Source organism: Taeniopygia guttata, chromosome Z, assembly GCF_048771995.1.
Source record: "Taeniopygia guttata chromosome Z, bTaeGut7.mat, whole genome shotgun sequence".
Taxonomy (NCBI): Eukaryota; Metazoa; Chordata; class Aves; order Passeriformes; family Estrildidae; genus Taeniopygia; species Taeniopygia guttata.
In genome coordinates this window covers 67,832,567-67,847,227 of record NC_133063.1, presented here as the reverse complement: position 1 = coordinate 67,847,227, position 14,661 = coordinate 67,832,567, and the positions used below count along the sequence as shown (strand labels likewise).

General features: G+C 38.3%; 1 protein-coding gene across 3 annotated transcripts in view; it reads right to left on the bottom strand.

Annotated features, from left to right (window-relative positions):
• DOCK8 (dedicator of cytokinesis 8) overlaps positions 1 to 14,661 on the bottom strand; it is a 91,487-nt gene that overhangs the window by 66,226 nt on the left and 10,600 nt on the right. The window contains exons 2-3 of one of the 3 annotated variants that reach the window (XM_030259076.4): positions 6,723 to 6,825; positions 2,242 to 2,417 (exon numbers count right to left, since the gene is read on the bottom strand). In XM_030259076.4, the coding sequence (XP_030114936.4) occupies positions 2,242 to 2,417; positions 6,723 to 6,825 (279 nt within the window). Of the gene's footprint in view, positions 1 to 2,241; positions 2,418 to 5,438; positions 5,593 to 6,722; positions 6,826 to 14,661 lie in introns of those variants that run through there. The other 2 variants (XM_030259080.4, XM_030259079.4) reach the window with 2 other exon arrangements.

Below are 14,661 nucleotides of genomic sequence, written 5' to 3'. Positions count from 1 at the left end.
ACACAATGTCCCATGGACTTTACATCATGATGCTGTCGTATGATTCCCCTATGCCCATTCTTACAATTTTTAATGACCTGTTCCAAAATAATATGTAGCATTCTCCAATCCAAGTGAGTAAAAGAGCAGGTAGGATACACATTCAATACAGGAACAGGTGAAAGCTATGATAATTTTTAGCAGAACTCAGAAGAGATTTGCAACTGGTTAGTGGGGCTGGCTAACAGTTTGTTCGGGTTTGTGTGTGCACGGTGGGACAGAGCCTTGGCTGGTGCCAGGCTGTTGAGTGCTTCTGCCTCTGGTGGTTCCTGCCTCTGGGTCAGGTGGGAGGTGTGTTTGCTGGCAGGCAGCACATTAACCCAGTTTGATCAGTGGTACCTGTTTCCTGCTCTCAGTGCACAGAGACATCAAAGGCTGCATTGCCTGCAGGCCCATCCTTGGTGCATGCCCCTCCTGTATTCTCATCCTCCTTAACACATCCTGGCACTCTTGATCAGGATTTTCTATAAAAACACTAATATTAATGATATTGATGTGAATGGCTAAGTGGCAAGCTGCTGTGTAAAAAAATCTGCTGAAAGCACATTTGTTGATATTGACTATTTGAGCTTTGTCACAGACTCTTTATAGTCTTAATAACTTTGTGGTGCAAATCAGGCTTAAAACTGATTGTACATCATGAGCCTGCATGGTTTTCTACTGGAAAAACAAATAGGTAACTGATGTTTTAAACATCAAGCATGGTGGGAAGTTTGCCTATTTCTTACCTTGGAAACTGGTAAGAAATTGCCTTATTTTAGATGTAATTTCAAAAGTTGAATAATTATTTTAATATTTTTGCCCATCGTTTAAATAAAAGATTACTTCAAGCAAAAATACCCATTAATTGTCTCCCACATCCATTCTCTCTCTCAAATACACAGAAAAAACAAGAATCCCTTGTAAAGATTGGGACTTTTCCATGAGTAACTTCAAGTGAAAATCACATATTGTGCAAATATAAGAAAATCCCTTAGCAACTGTGATTCAAAGATTCTCAGAAAACCTATCATGGCATCTCATCTCTACATATCTCTTTGTTTTCCTGAACTTCTTGAGAGAAGCACTGAGCCAAGAAGTAACTTGCAGACAGAAACCTTGCTTAGAGAGAGGATTCTCAACTAGTCGACAGCTGGCAAAGATCACACAAACTGTGTTTCCCGCCTAGCCTCATTGTATTTGGTGTGTCAGGCAGAAAACACTGAACAAATACTGCTCTTACATTGGGCTCTAGTTTGAACAGCCAGCTGATAAAAACTAGAGCAGCGTGTAGCAACTTTTGCAGGAACAGAGAGGGATGCAGGTCTATCCTGTGAGCCAAGACAACGTGAACTAAGCTGATTTGTCCCTCAGCGTGGTTCAACACACACTGAATATAGCCTGTGCTGTTTGTTTCCTGGATACACTGCAAGGAGCCAGCCCCCATCCCAAACATACTGAATAGTCAGCCATCTCTGCTGATGTAGCAGTTTGGGGTTAAATGGTGTGGACTTCACAATCATCTCACCGTTATTGCTTGCAAAATTCAACAGGCCTTTGGAGTTCTACTTAAAGGTACCATCTACAGTGAAACAGTCCCTGAAGAGTATTTAATATACAATGCATAGACTTTCTAATACCACATCTGAAAACTCCCTGATGGATTTTCTCATTCTGAAAAATTCTTTTGCTCCTAGAATGCCTGTTTTTCAAACCATCTTATATATTTGCAGGACCATTGAGAATCAGTGTCACGACAAACTACCTATATAAGCTGTTTAAAACAGGGTAATTATTTCAGCAATGTTAACCTAAAACCACATGTGATCTAATCAATGTCATGTGACACACAGCTAGCAAAAAAATCAAAAAAAAATCAATACTGTGCTTGTCACATGGTCAGAGTCAACTTATATTTCTGGCATCACAGCTGCAAAAATAATTTTTGGTACCATCCTTCTGTCCTTCTTTACTCTTCTTCCTGGTTGATGCCTACCCCACTTGCACCACTACCAAGGAAGTTGTGTAAACACTTGTGTAATATTAAGTGTTCAGAGAAGCCTAATAGAGCCAATGGCAAAGTTCAAACATTTGAAGTTCAGGAACTGTGTAATGGCTGGATGGGCAGAAGAGTGATGTTGGATCAGCATCTTCAAAACTATTTTTAGCTATTCAAAACTAATTATTTTTGCAGCATTTTGGAGGGACGAAAACTTTCCTTACCCATCTTCTGGCACAGAGGGTTGCAAAGTCCTGAACTCTTTGGGTGTAAAGACAACATCCAGGTCATCTTCAGGAAAGTCCCCAAGTTCTTGCGCTAGATCTAAGTCCAAGTTATTCAGCTGTGTCATCAGGAAGCCTTCAAAATCTACTGGGTCTACTGCATCATAAAAGGAAGGCTAATGAGAAATAAAGAAGCATTTATTTTAGCAACAGAAGGTTCTTTTTGATAGTGTAATTTAGGCTTATTTATTTAACTATTGTAATTGCCCCATTCTTCATTACACATCAGAAACAAACATCTAAACTTCTAACCTAGAAACAAGAAAGGACATAAGGGAGATGACCAAAATGGCAGTGACAGGCAATGCCAATGGGCAGGAGACAGCAGACAAAACACACTAAGAGTAACAAGGCCAAGTCTTGGAAGTAACAGAGCTAAGGACCAACTGTAAGCACCCTAGCTGCTGCCATCATGAAGATACCCTCATTTGAGGTGCTGTGCCTGAAATACACTAATAGAAATACTCTGTGTTTTCAACTGCAAACAAAACTGAGGACAATATATACACAAAATCAGGGGAAAAAATTACTATTTTTCATTTCTGAATGTTACTAGGTTTTGTATTATTCAAGTTCCTAATTTATCATATTTTTCAAAGGTTGGTATTGTGCTTTTGCAAAAGATTACATGTAACTACTAAAGTTATTCCTTCAAACCTTAGATATTCCCCACTTCTACAGTGCACAGCATTGCACCTTGATAGACAGAAGTTGTATCTCATTACATTTAATAAGCCATTCTTAAACAGAAGGTCCACTCAGAGCAAAGTTAAACAACTACAAGCTCTACGACTCATGCATGCCATTAAACTGTCTGCTTTTGATCTGTTTAGCGTCAAAAACAGAGGCAGAAACTCTTGTTTTATTTGGTACCTAGAGATGTTCTACATATAAATAAACGTGATTTTATGTATTAAAAATGTATGCATAGACAAAACTGAAAATTATTTTAATTGTTATGTAACAAATAAAAATACCCTGTATATCTTTAGGAAATACAATATTTGTCCAGTTGAGTGCAGAGACTAGAATCTCTTATCATTGATTTTCTTGACAAGTAAAAAGTAGATCTAAAAACTACAGCATTAGAATATCTCTGGTTTATTTCCTGTTGTTCCAGAAAGGCTGATGAGACCTCATCACTGTAAAAATAAAGCAAATTAGTTGCAGCTTTAGAATAATAGTACTGGAATAACTTACTGTGAGGAAGAATTTTAGCAAAATAGCTAGAATGCCAGCTAATAAATCCTCCTTTCTGTAAAGAGTGAGGATTATATTGCACTGATTAGCCCACATATCTTTCACAAGGCTTTCTTCTGAAGCTGCCAGCAAAAAAAAAAAGGTCTGTGGTGCTGTTGATGGGTTGTGGGGAAAAGAAGGCTTCCAATGTCCCTCATATCAACATGCCTTTATATTCCATGTTATTCTGCCTATTGTCTCATCCAATGTGCTCTTAAGCTATTCTCGTTATACTCCAGTGTTCTCCTGCACAGAAAAAATCTGTGTGTCAAAATCAGCAAGTCTTCCCTCATTAATACTGAGGCATGCTCATGCAAGGCTTTAATGGAAATCAACAGGAATTTCACCAGAGCATGAAGTGACACCAGTGACACAATTATTCTATCTACAACATCAGGAATTTTAGCTCAATGGGACAATGAGAAATTTCTTAATTTATGAAACATGCACAGGGACTCGACAATGGCAAAGCTCCAGCAACTTTGAACTAAAATGGCTCTGAGCTTAATATGCCGCATCAGCCACAGTAGAAAAAAAATTTTAAAAACAATTAATAGTAAATGCAAGCTTTGCAACCATTTTAGTGTTCTGGAAATATAGTTGAGGAAGTTTTTCAGATAGCAAAAATCCAGAAATATCTTGCAGAAATTTAAGCATATTTGGAAGAAATGTGCTGGAAACATCTAGGAGAAGCAAACCAATTTAAACTTCTGAAAAAAAAAAACAAAACAGATGTGGTAAATACTCCTGCAAATATTTTAGTAGAGACCTCTGAATCCAGCCGAGTACCACCCCCTACCTCAGGATCCCCTTTTAAAGCAAAACTATATTGGTTTCTGCATAAATACAGTCTCTGAACTCATTCTTCTGCCTTTACATTTAAGGCATTGACTAAATTATCAAAAATGTCTCTGGGAAAAATCTTTCCCTCTCTTTGCTCTTTTTAGCCAAAAGGAAAACTTAACATTACCAGCAAGTCCATCAAATTATGAGGCAGTCAGCTGAAGAAAAATACTCTGCTGGTTTTTAGTTTAAGCACTATCTCTGGTTTGCACCTAGTGTAGTGCTGAACATGCCTGATCAATAGTTATGAATAAATAGTAAACTTTATTTGCTATTGTTTTTTTATTAATTATCAGCATAATATGCTTGAAGCTCACATACTGTACTGTTAGTGGCTAAACCATAGCATGTTAATATATAGATATGTAAATATGTCTATATAGAGAATTTTAGATTTAAATATATATATATAAATAAATAAATCATGTGTAATATATATAACTACAACTATAACTAATAACTATAACTGTAAATATATTAAAAATATATAACATATTTAGATCTAATTTTAAAAGCCATTCACAGAAGATTAAAGGAAAACATAGCTTAACGTATAAAAGGCGTACTACATCTTTTCAGTTGCTGAAGATGCAATGTCTTGCATGCAAAATAGTTTTGTTTAATACAATCTAATTTTTGATTAACCATTGCACTTCCTTTCTGAAGTCACACTTTTCCATTCTGTCAGGTCAATCAAATCCTTTGCATTTCATTGTATCCTCTTTTTCTAGTTCAAGTGTTGACAATAATCTTTAATCACTAGAAATATGTGCTTTTGACTATTGTAAATTAGACACAAATGTAAAAAAGATAGTGTAAAAAGAAAATGCAGGTGGAGGGAAATGAACTCCCTAACTGTAGGGAGCACTGGGGCTCCAGGATGGCTTCTGATGAATAGAGACGAGAGATCTCTGAACTGGTGTAACTTTTCAAAGGAAACACAGAAAATGGTTTAAATAAGAAGCCAAAGAAGCCAGCACTCCTTTTCACATATCATAAAAACCTGCAAAACAATTTTCTACAGAAAATGCCACAAACCATTACTGCAAACATACCTTTTTAAGGATGATGAATTGGAGGCATGTAGATTGTGATAGCACACACAAAATGGCAGCTACAGTGTAATACTTGGTACATGAAATGCTACCAAGTATTTTGGTAGCACGAGCGGTTGTCTGCGTGCAGAAGAAGGGACTTGGCCTCGTCAGGCTGAGTAACCACAAGGAACAAGTTAAAGATCACAGCGCCTCAGATTAAGGAACTGAGTAGTGGTGGGAGGCCCTGACACAGGAAGCACCCACTTGCATCTAGATTTTCACAATCACTGGTGCACAAAGACTCTTCCTGCTTCTACTTATCAGGCCTCACAAAAAGAATCAAAAATTAAAACGATAGGGACCAGAATCATAATCAGTTTCTTTTATGGCATAGTATGTTTGCAGAATACTCATCCTCCTGAAAGGCAACAAAAAGATCTGACATTTTTTCCCTTTGTCATAAGGGCACTGCATTATGACCTGACTTCTTTAGAGGGTGATTAACATGGAAGGCTGAAGATGATTTGGAGACATTTAACAGTTGACTCAATTATATGTATGTCAACTGGGACATGCTTCAGCATTTCTTACTTAACATGCACATTCTACAGCACTGAAAAACAGTCAGCATGTTGACCCTGCTGCTGGTTCTGGAAACTATATTAAGCTGGGATTTTTGGACCTCTACCTTTCTGATTTTTTATTTCTTTATTCATTGATCTGTGCTGGTTTTGGCATGGATACAGTTGATTTTTCTTCATAGTAAATATTATGGGGCTATGTTTTGGATTTATGCTGGAAACAGTGTTGATAGTAAAATTTGTTTTCATTACTGCTGAGCAGCACTTACAGGGAACCAAGGCTTTTTCTGCTCCTCATACCATCCCACCAGCAAGGAGATGGGTTACCCAAGAAGCTGGGAGAGGACACAGCCAGGACAGGTGACTCCAGCTGACCACAGGCTATTTCAGACCACATGGAATCATGCTTAGTATATAAAACTGGGGGAAGAAGGATTACCACTCAAAGCATTTATTTGAAGAAGTTGTTGAAACTCCAACACTTACTAATTAACTTCTATTCATCATACTATGTAGAGGGACTATCTGTTCCAGGCTCCAAGGAACAGTCTCATATTTCTCAAAGGCATCATTTCTGCAGCTTGCCAGAGAGTATTTTTTAACAGTTTCAGGTAGAAGCCAGTGGAATGAAAGACAACTTAGAAGATCATTTAATTTACCCTAAAACAATTAAGCAATGTACATGCCAAACCTGTGTAAAGAGAATAAACCCAGAACTTACCAGATTAGATGTAGAAAAGACAGGGGTACTTAAGCTTCGTTGACAGAACTGTGCAAAGCCTGGTTGGAGAGTAAACTGCTTTCTTATTTCTGCAGACGAGTGCCTTTAATTAAGCAGAGAAAAATCCTTATAATTACAATTATCCCTTTACAAATTCCAAATCCAGCATTTAGCTGATTTAGTCTCCAGTCTTGGTGTTTAGAAATATATTTTTATATTGGTCTAGGCTCCTCTTGGTTTGTAGTTGATGCCAATCTCATAAAACATTTGCCATCCTATATAACTAAGATTCTGTCCCTCTTCCAACAGATCTTTATCATTATTTTGCAGCCCTCACAACTGGCAAATGCTATGCAAGAAAGAACAACCTTGTCCTTGGTGTGACAGCAACCTTCATAGCAATACTTGCATATTCACTTCTGCAAAGCAAAAATACATTAATAAAGCAGAGAAAGAAACATGAACACATAAGCAAGGGATGAACATTACATTGATCAAGGGATAAAAACAAGACCACTCACTCAACAGCATAAGCCCAGACTTACACTACTAATGCAATTTGCTGTAAAAAGCCCAAGGCAAGCCAAAAATGGAATTAAAAAATCTGCCGAGTGTATCAGCTAAACATTTGAGGAAAAAACTTCCAAGGTGGTAAGCAACTAAAATAGAGAGACCCCAGAACTGAATTCTTCAGAAATCCCAGGGTGGTAATGTACACGGTCTGAAAATATAGCAGAGTACCATAGTGATTTTTCATGGAAACGAATCAATTAATATTTAATACAATTTAGATTATCAGTTTAAGAATAATCAGCCATGAAATGTAACAAAACACTTACACCATATTTCACCTTAAGGATTCAGGACAATTCTTTTAAAACAAGATGCAGTTAAGTAAATTCCACGCAAAAATAATAGCTTGCAGCCCACCTGGGCAGTCAAATGGGAAAAAGTAAAACACAGAGGTAAGAAGATATTCCCTTCCACACGAGATTCTTCCAACTTCAGCAAGCATTAATAGGCATCTTAGAATTACTAGATGCCATAGGCAGTTTTGCCTGTAGTTTTTCTCTTTTGTGGCCTCTTGATTCCTATGACTACTGTACCTATTCTGTGACACTACAGCTTTTTTGAGTATGATGAAACCCTGAATGTCACTTAATACATTTCTGTTCACATGAAGCAACAGGCACCTGACAGAAGGTATTCAAAGTATTAGAGGTATTAGGCCTGATTTAGAAAATAAAAGTTGAATAAATTAGATGTTTTTAGGTCTAAAGGCCATGACAGGTGTGAGTGTAATGCTGCTGCAATTTGAAGTCAGCAGCAATTGCAGACAGAACAAAGCCAGAATTATAGAGAAAGTAAAGAGATCTATTTGGAAGAGGATTTCCTACTTATCCGTGGTATCCCAAAACTCTTAAAGGTTATTCAATGATTACGTAATCAAGAAGCCATGTAGGGAAAGTGAAGAAGTCTGTGCCTTCCATAGATTATATTTGACATATTTTAGAAAGAAAATCTTCTTGTATATCACGATTTTTGTTACTCAATTTCCCACTATAAATAATCTCTGATAATGCACAAAATTCAAATTATTCAAAATTATTATTTTACTGCAAACTGAGTCAGTTTCTACCCTATGCCAAAGTATCTGTTACTGATGGAAAGAGTAGAGGTAGCAGCAGAGGTAGACTGTTGCAGTCTATAGCAGAAGTTGCTGCTAAACAATGATTAAAGACATCTTTAGATTATATCCAATATGAGGTTATCAGAGGCTTCAAAGAGGAAATTATATGAATTTTCAGTACAAGAGGAAGCACACATATGTATGAAGGGCCAAATTTGCTGCCTAATAAAAGCCAGGGCAAATGCAGCTCATTGAGAGCAAATACAGTTCTTTAGAGCACTGTCATCAATTAGTTCCAGTGTCTCACCAATAGAAAGAACTTGAAAACTAAATCAGTCCAATGGATGACAAACCTTGTGATTTGTAATGGCCACTTTCAGAAAAGAATAGTTCATTTGACTGACTTCACAGTTTTGCAATGACTAAAGGAAGAAAGTACAGTAAGAATAAGAGAAGACAGTGAAATTTGTTTGAACCAGCTCAGAAATTATTGCCTAGATTTGCTAGGATTAGATAAAGGAAAGTCCCAGTTGCTAAAAGAACCAAAAGCACAAGTTAATCACACCAACATGGAGGAAAGGTTGGTGTAACAGTCAGGGATCTGCATGGAAACTTTTGAGAACTTGTGGAACTGTGGAAACAGAGGTCCTACTAGATGGCTCTTTGATAATGCCAGAATGGCCATTGTTTGTGACATGCCTGTTTTCCTGATCAGAGAGCTGCCTTGGGAACTATTGGTAGGAAAATGGTAGTTCACAGTCATTTAGTGCATGTCATGTCTTAGCTTTCATGGAGGCTGCAGTCCATCTATACCTGACTATACTTTCGCCCTCCTTGTCTGTACAAAAGGCCTGTCTGATTCTGAGGAGAGCTTTACAGTCATATTTGACAGCAACAATGGCCTATCTATGTGTTAAAAAAAGGAAGGAGGGCAAGTGGCTAAGGAAAAATGCAAAGCAGTCACTGAAAAAGATGAGAAAAAGTTCTGTGGTTTCCATTCACTTGAAGCAAGGGGATCATGAAATTTGACTTAAATTCAAAATGTACATCACATTAGACATGCCTGTTTATTAATAGTCTGATGATTAATAGTCTGATGAATAGTCTGATGTATGGTGGGCAACTAGAAAATATGGACTGCAGTAAATTCTGGTCCAAAAATTTTCAGAAATATTGGTATATTATTGGCAATTATTAGGAGATGATGAACAGACAATATGGATTTATCTAAGGGCAGTCACATAAAACCAATCTAATGCTCTTCTGAGATAGTTTAACTGGCTCAGTGAGGCTCTTGATACTGTCCCTCATGACATTCCTATAGGCAGAGAGAGTGGCTGGATAGAATCATCACAGCTGATTCCAAAAGAGCTCACAGCTGGTTAACAAAACATATTCAAGGCAGAGTCATCATTGGCTCAAAAGATGATTGCAAGGAAATTTTACTATGAGAAGCAATTTAATTTTTCCTCAATATAATTCCAGTCCATACTTTATTTTACAACACGGATGATGATATAGGTAACATAGGACTAAAATCTGAGGATCACATCAACCCAGGAGGAATTTTGTGAGTATTTTAGAGACAACCCAAAATCAGCACAGCTAGAGTCAATAAAAACGAATGTAAACCTCTAAACATAGGAAGAAAAAAAGCCAAGAGCAGAAATACAAAAAGTGAAATTAACTGTGAAAAAAAAAATAGTCACATCACAGAAAAAAACATTGAGAGAGTATACTGGGACACTTACCAATGTAACTACCACAGTGAAGAGAAACCGATGTTATTTCTGACTTCTACAGAAGTCAATGAGATATACTTGGGCTGATGTACACACTTATAACAACACAGAGTAAGATGCAATCAATTTTAAAAGGCTTCAAAAGAGAGCAGCCAGAAGGCTAAAAATTTTGGCAAGGATGACCCAGGAGAAAAAACCAGTTGTGTCACAAAATGGGAGACTGACAGGAGACAGCAGTCATCCTTGACTATGTAGAAGATAGCAATAAGTAAAGAAAATGGTGAACAGTCCATGTCTGTAGAGGGAGGAAGAATAAGTAATGTGCTTAAATTGAAACAAGAAAGCTCAAGTAAAGTATTTGGAAGAAAGTTCTCACTGGAACAGCAGCAGAACACTCAAAGTGGCCTGAGGAAGCTGGCTGGTGGTGTGGCCAAGCCATTCTCCATTATATTTGAAAAGTCCTGGTGGTCAGGTAAAATCCTGGTTGGCTGAAAAAGGACAACATTGCTCTCATTTTTAAAAAGGGAAGAAAGAAGGAACACAAAGGCAACTACAGTCTGGTGAGCCTCACCTCTGTGCCTGGGGAATCATGGGGCAGATCCTCATAGAAGCAGTGTTAAGGCACATGGAGGTGATCCAAGGCAGCCAGCAGGGCTTTACTAAGGACAAATTTTGCCTAACCAGCCCGGTGGCCTGTACGAGGTCTGCAAAGGTCAACAACAAAAGACTTGCTGATGAATGTTTTGTGACATTATCCCATGTGACAGCTTATCTCCAAATTGGTGAGGCATGGCTATGATGGATTTACTATTTAGTAAATAAGGAATTTGCTGGATGAATACAGCCTATGAGTTGCTGTCAATGGCTCTTGTGAACCCTCCAGGTGGAGGCTGGTGAGGAGTGGTATTCCTCAGGGCTCTGTCTGGGGACTGGTGGTCTTCTGTATCTTCACCAGTGACATTTACAGTGACACCGAGTGCACCCTCAGCAGGTTTGCAGATGACACAAAGCTGAGCAGTACAGGTAACACAACAGATGGAAAGGATGCCATCCAGAGGAAACTGGACAAACTTAAGCAGTGGGTCTATGGGAATCTCTCGAGGTTCAACAAGTCCAAGTGTGATGTGCTTTCCCTGGGCCAGGGCAGTCCCAGGTATGAGTACAGACTGGGAGAAGAACTCATTGAGAGCAGCCCTGTGGAGAAGGGCCTGGGGATTCTCTTGGATGAAAAGCTGGACATGACCCAGCAGTGTGTGCTCACAGCATAAAAACTCAACTGCATCCTGGGCTACATCCAAAGAACTGTGGCCAGTAAGCTGAGGAAGGGGGATTTGGCCTCTCTGCTCTTCTCTTCTGCAACCTGCCTGGGGTACTGAGTCCAGGTCTGGGGTCCTCAGGACACTATAAACATGGACCTGTTGTAGCAGGTACAAAGGAGAATCACAAGGATCAGAGGACTGCAGGATCTCTCCTGCAAAGGCTGAGAGACCTGGAATTGTTCTATGGGGGGGGGGGGGGGAGGGGGCGGGGGGCCTCATCACAGCCTTTTACTACCTAAATGGAACATGTCAAAAAGAAGGAGTGTGACTTTTTCTACAGGCAAATAGTGATATGACAAAGGGGCAACAGTTGTAAACTTATAGAGGAGAGATTTAGATTCCATCTTAGACAGAAATTCTTTACACAGAAGATGGTGAAGTACTGGAACAGGTTGCCCAGAGAAGCTGTGGATGCCCTGATCTTGGAAGTATTCAAGGAGACGTTGGATGGGGCTTTGAGCAACCTTACCTATTGAAAGGTGTCCCTGCCCATAAAGGGGACAGTTAGATGTAGCTGACCTTTAAGGTACTTGCTGGCCCAAACCACTCTGTGATTCTAAGCAGCCATCTTATGACTGGCTAGTGTGAAGAGCCCATTTGCGATTTCCCTGAACTACCTGGAAAACAGCATCTGAGCAACTGCAACCCATTCAAAGACCAGTGGGACTCAGAAGTTTTAATAGCTCTACAGATCATATATTGATAGGTGCTCCTTTTCACTAGCTGAAAAAAAAGTGAAGACTTTTCCACAAAGGTCACTGCTAAATTCAGTTTGCCAACATGCATGTAGAAAGATACTGTAAACCTGTACAAAGCTGGCAGATGACAGCATACTAAGGATTTCTGGATTTTAGGTCCTTGGCTGAACCACAGCATCAGAGCAAAATAACATAAATTGGAACTAGTTTTTCCACTCTGTGATGTCTTGGGCCCTGAATGATGATGGCATACAATCATACAGTCTGGTACAATTCCTGAAAAAGCTAGAATTCACCAGACTTCCTGATCGACCCAGACAGGACTGGAGAATAGCCAAATAAAAACAACAAACAAAACAAAACCCAAACCCCAAACTGGTGCTTCTCAATCTCAATTTCACCAGTGTCTGTCCCACAGACAATTGCTCCAGCAATTGCTAGCAAACAGCTGAGACATAGTCTGTATTTCACAAATACTCTCCAATGCAAAGCACTCAGTTTGCATAATATATTAACAGTGCCACCAAAGTTACAGACTGCACCTGGAGGTTCTTAAAATTAAATTAATATTGGAGGTCAAATTCTGGAATGTTTCTCAGGACAGAGCTCATTGAAGGATTGTAAGCTTGGAGATTTGGGTTATTAGTTGAGTCCAGAAGAGGTATCAGGAAAGGAAAAAGAGCCATTTATTTTCTTCCTCTAACATATGTGAGATTTATGGCTGAACACTGCTGGTTCTATAATTAAAACTACATGAATGCTTTTAATGCATAAAGCAGGTTTTGCAGTTTCACTGTAAATTCTGCATGGCATATTTCAATGACATATGTCTTTGAAATATGTAATTTAAAAGCAGGCACAATAGGTATTTTTTTAGTATGTGTATGATATGAAAATTTAAACAGAGAAAAACAAATTAAAAATAAAAGTGAAAGAGAACAGCATTAAAGATCACCTATAACTGAAAATCAGAAACTTCATAAGAAAAGATTTGATTCTAAAAGTACGTTTCACATGTCTACTGGATGAAGTTCTCCGAAGTTACTTGCTATTAGAGGGGAGGCAGAAAGAGTAATCCTTAACAACCTCACAATCCCTTCCAGCAGACTGAAGTTTTCTTCTGCAAGAGCTGCATACGCAATTAGACAGCAAGGAAATATGAAAATAAATAAATAAATAGAAAGTACAAGAACAAGCTCCAAAGACAGACACATTCATACTAAAATGTAAACGGTTGGCAGAATCATTAAAAAAAAAAAGACAAAAAAAAAAAACCCCAAAAAAATTTTAAAAAAAAGAGAGAAAACTTTTACTTAACAGGTATAATATTCAGTCTTAGTTATCCTGAAGAGTAATCCATTTCATCTGACATTGACAAAGAAAATTCATGACCAGTTTTTGTTCTTTGCTGAGCCTAAGATGAAACTTCTCTAGCTACAACTGAAAACAAACAACTAAAAAGCTCTGGAAGAGAAAAATGTTACAATTACCTACCGCTCTCTTTCACTCCCACACGCAAACACACACAAAGTTTTGGGCAATGATCCAGGTCTTTAACTAGCAAATATGGGAATCTCACTCAGATCTCCTGTTCTTACTGCCAGTGGCACTGCCAGTTTTTCTTCTAAGTTTCTAATTAGTCCTTAAGGCACCAGAGCTCCACTGTGTTAGTCACTGTTTACAGCAGTGGTCGATCTGAACTGCTGTTGCTTCCTTGTTGGCTCAGGTAGGCTGTACACCCTCTGGCATACACCCACTTTGGGGTCTACCACATTAAGACTCTATATCAGCTAAAGCAATAAAGGTCCTATTCATGATGGTTGGAATTTTACAACAAACTTCTTACAAGGCATGGTGTGGGAAGAAAGAAAAAGATCTAGAAGAGGAAACTATTGACTTAATTATGCTGTCAGCTTGTTACAAAATAAAATGGGCAAGAGCTCAATTTTTATTTCTTTCCCAGGTCATGTATGATATTTATTCAGAGAAGGTTTTTCTCTGCCTTTCTGTTTTGCTGCTTCTCCCTTGGGAAGAGACATGAACAGTGATAAAAATAATTTTCTAATCCTGGCCATGAAAAGAAACCAAAAACCTATGATTTGCAAACCTATGTTTTTATGCAGTTTTTAAGCACTGCATGGATAACAGGAATAACATCTGAGAAGACAATCTGTATACATTGTTGGCTGATTGGCTCTTGCAGTGAAAGTTGTTTTAGGTGTGATAGTTTGGTGGTACCTCCTGGAAAGCAGAAAGTATCAATGTCATCTGCCATATTATAGACTTAGAGTGGTTGTGATAGTTTATATATGCAATAGAAAATTTGTAATTAATATCTCATTTGATGCTAATTACTGATGCCAACAAAAGATAAATATGTGTGTAAACACCAGAATTCTTTTGTTGTCTCCATTGACTTAATATCCACCAGCACACAGTCATATGTACACTAAGCTTTCATTCTGAATGGCTTAACCTCAGTTTATCTAAGGACAATTTTCTGTGTTTGGTTCAGGAGCCTCTCTGCTTGAAAAGCACTAAAGCTCACAT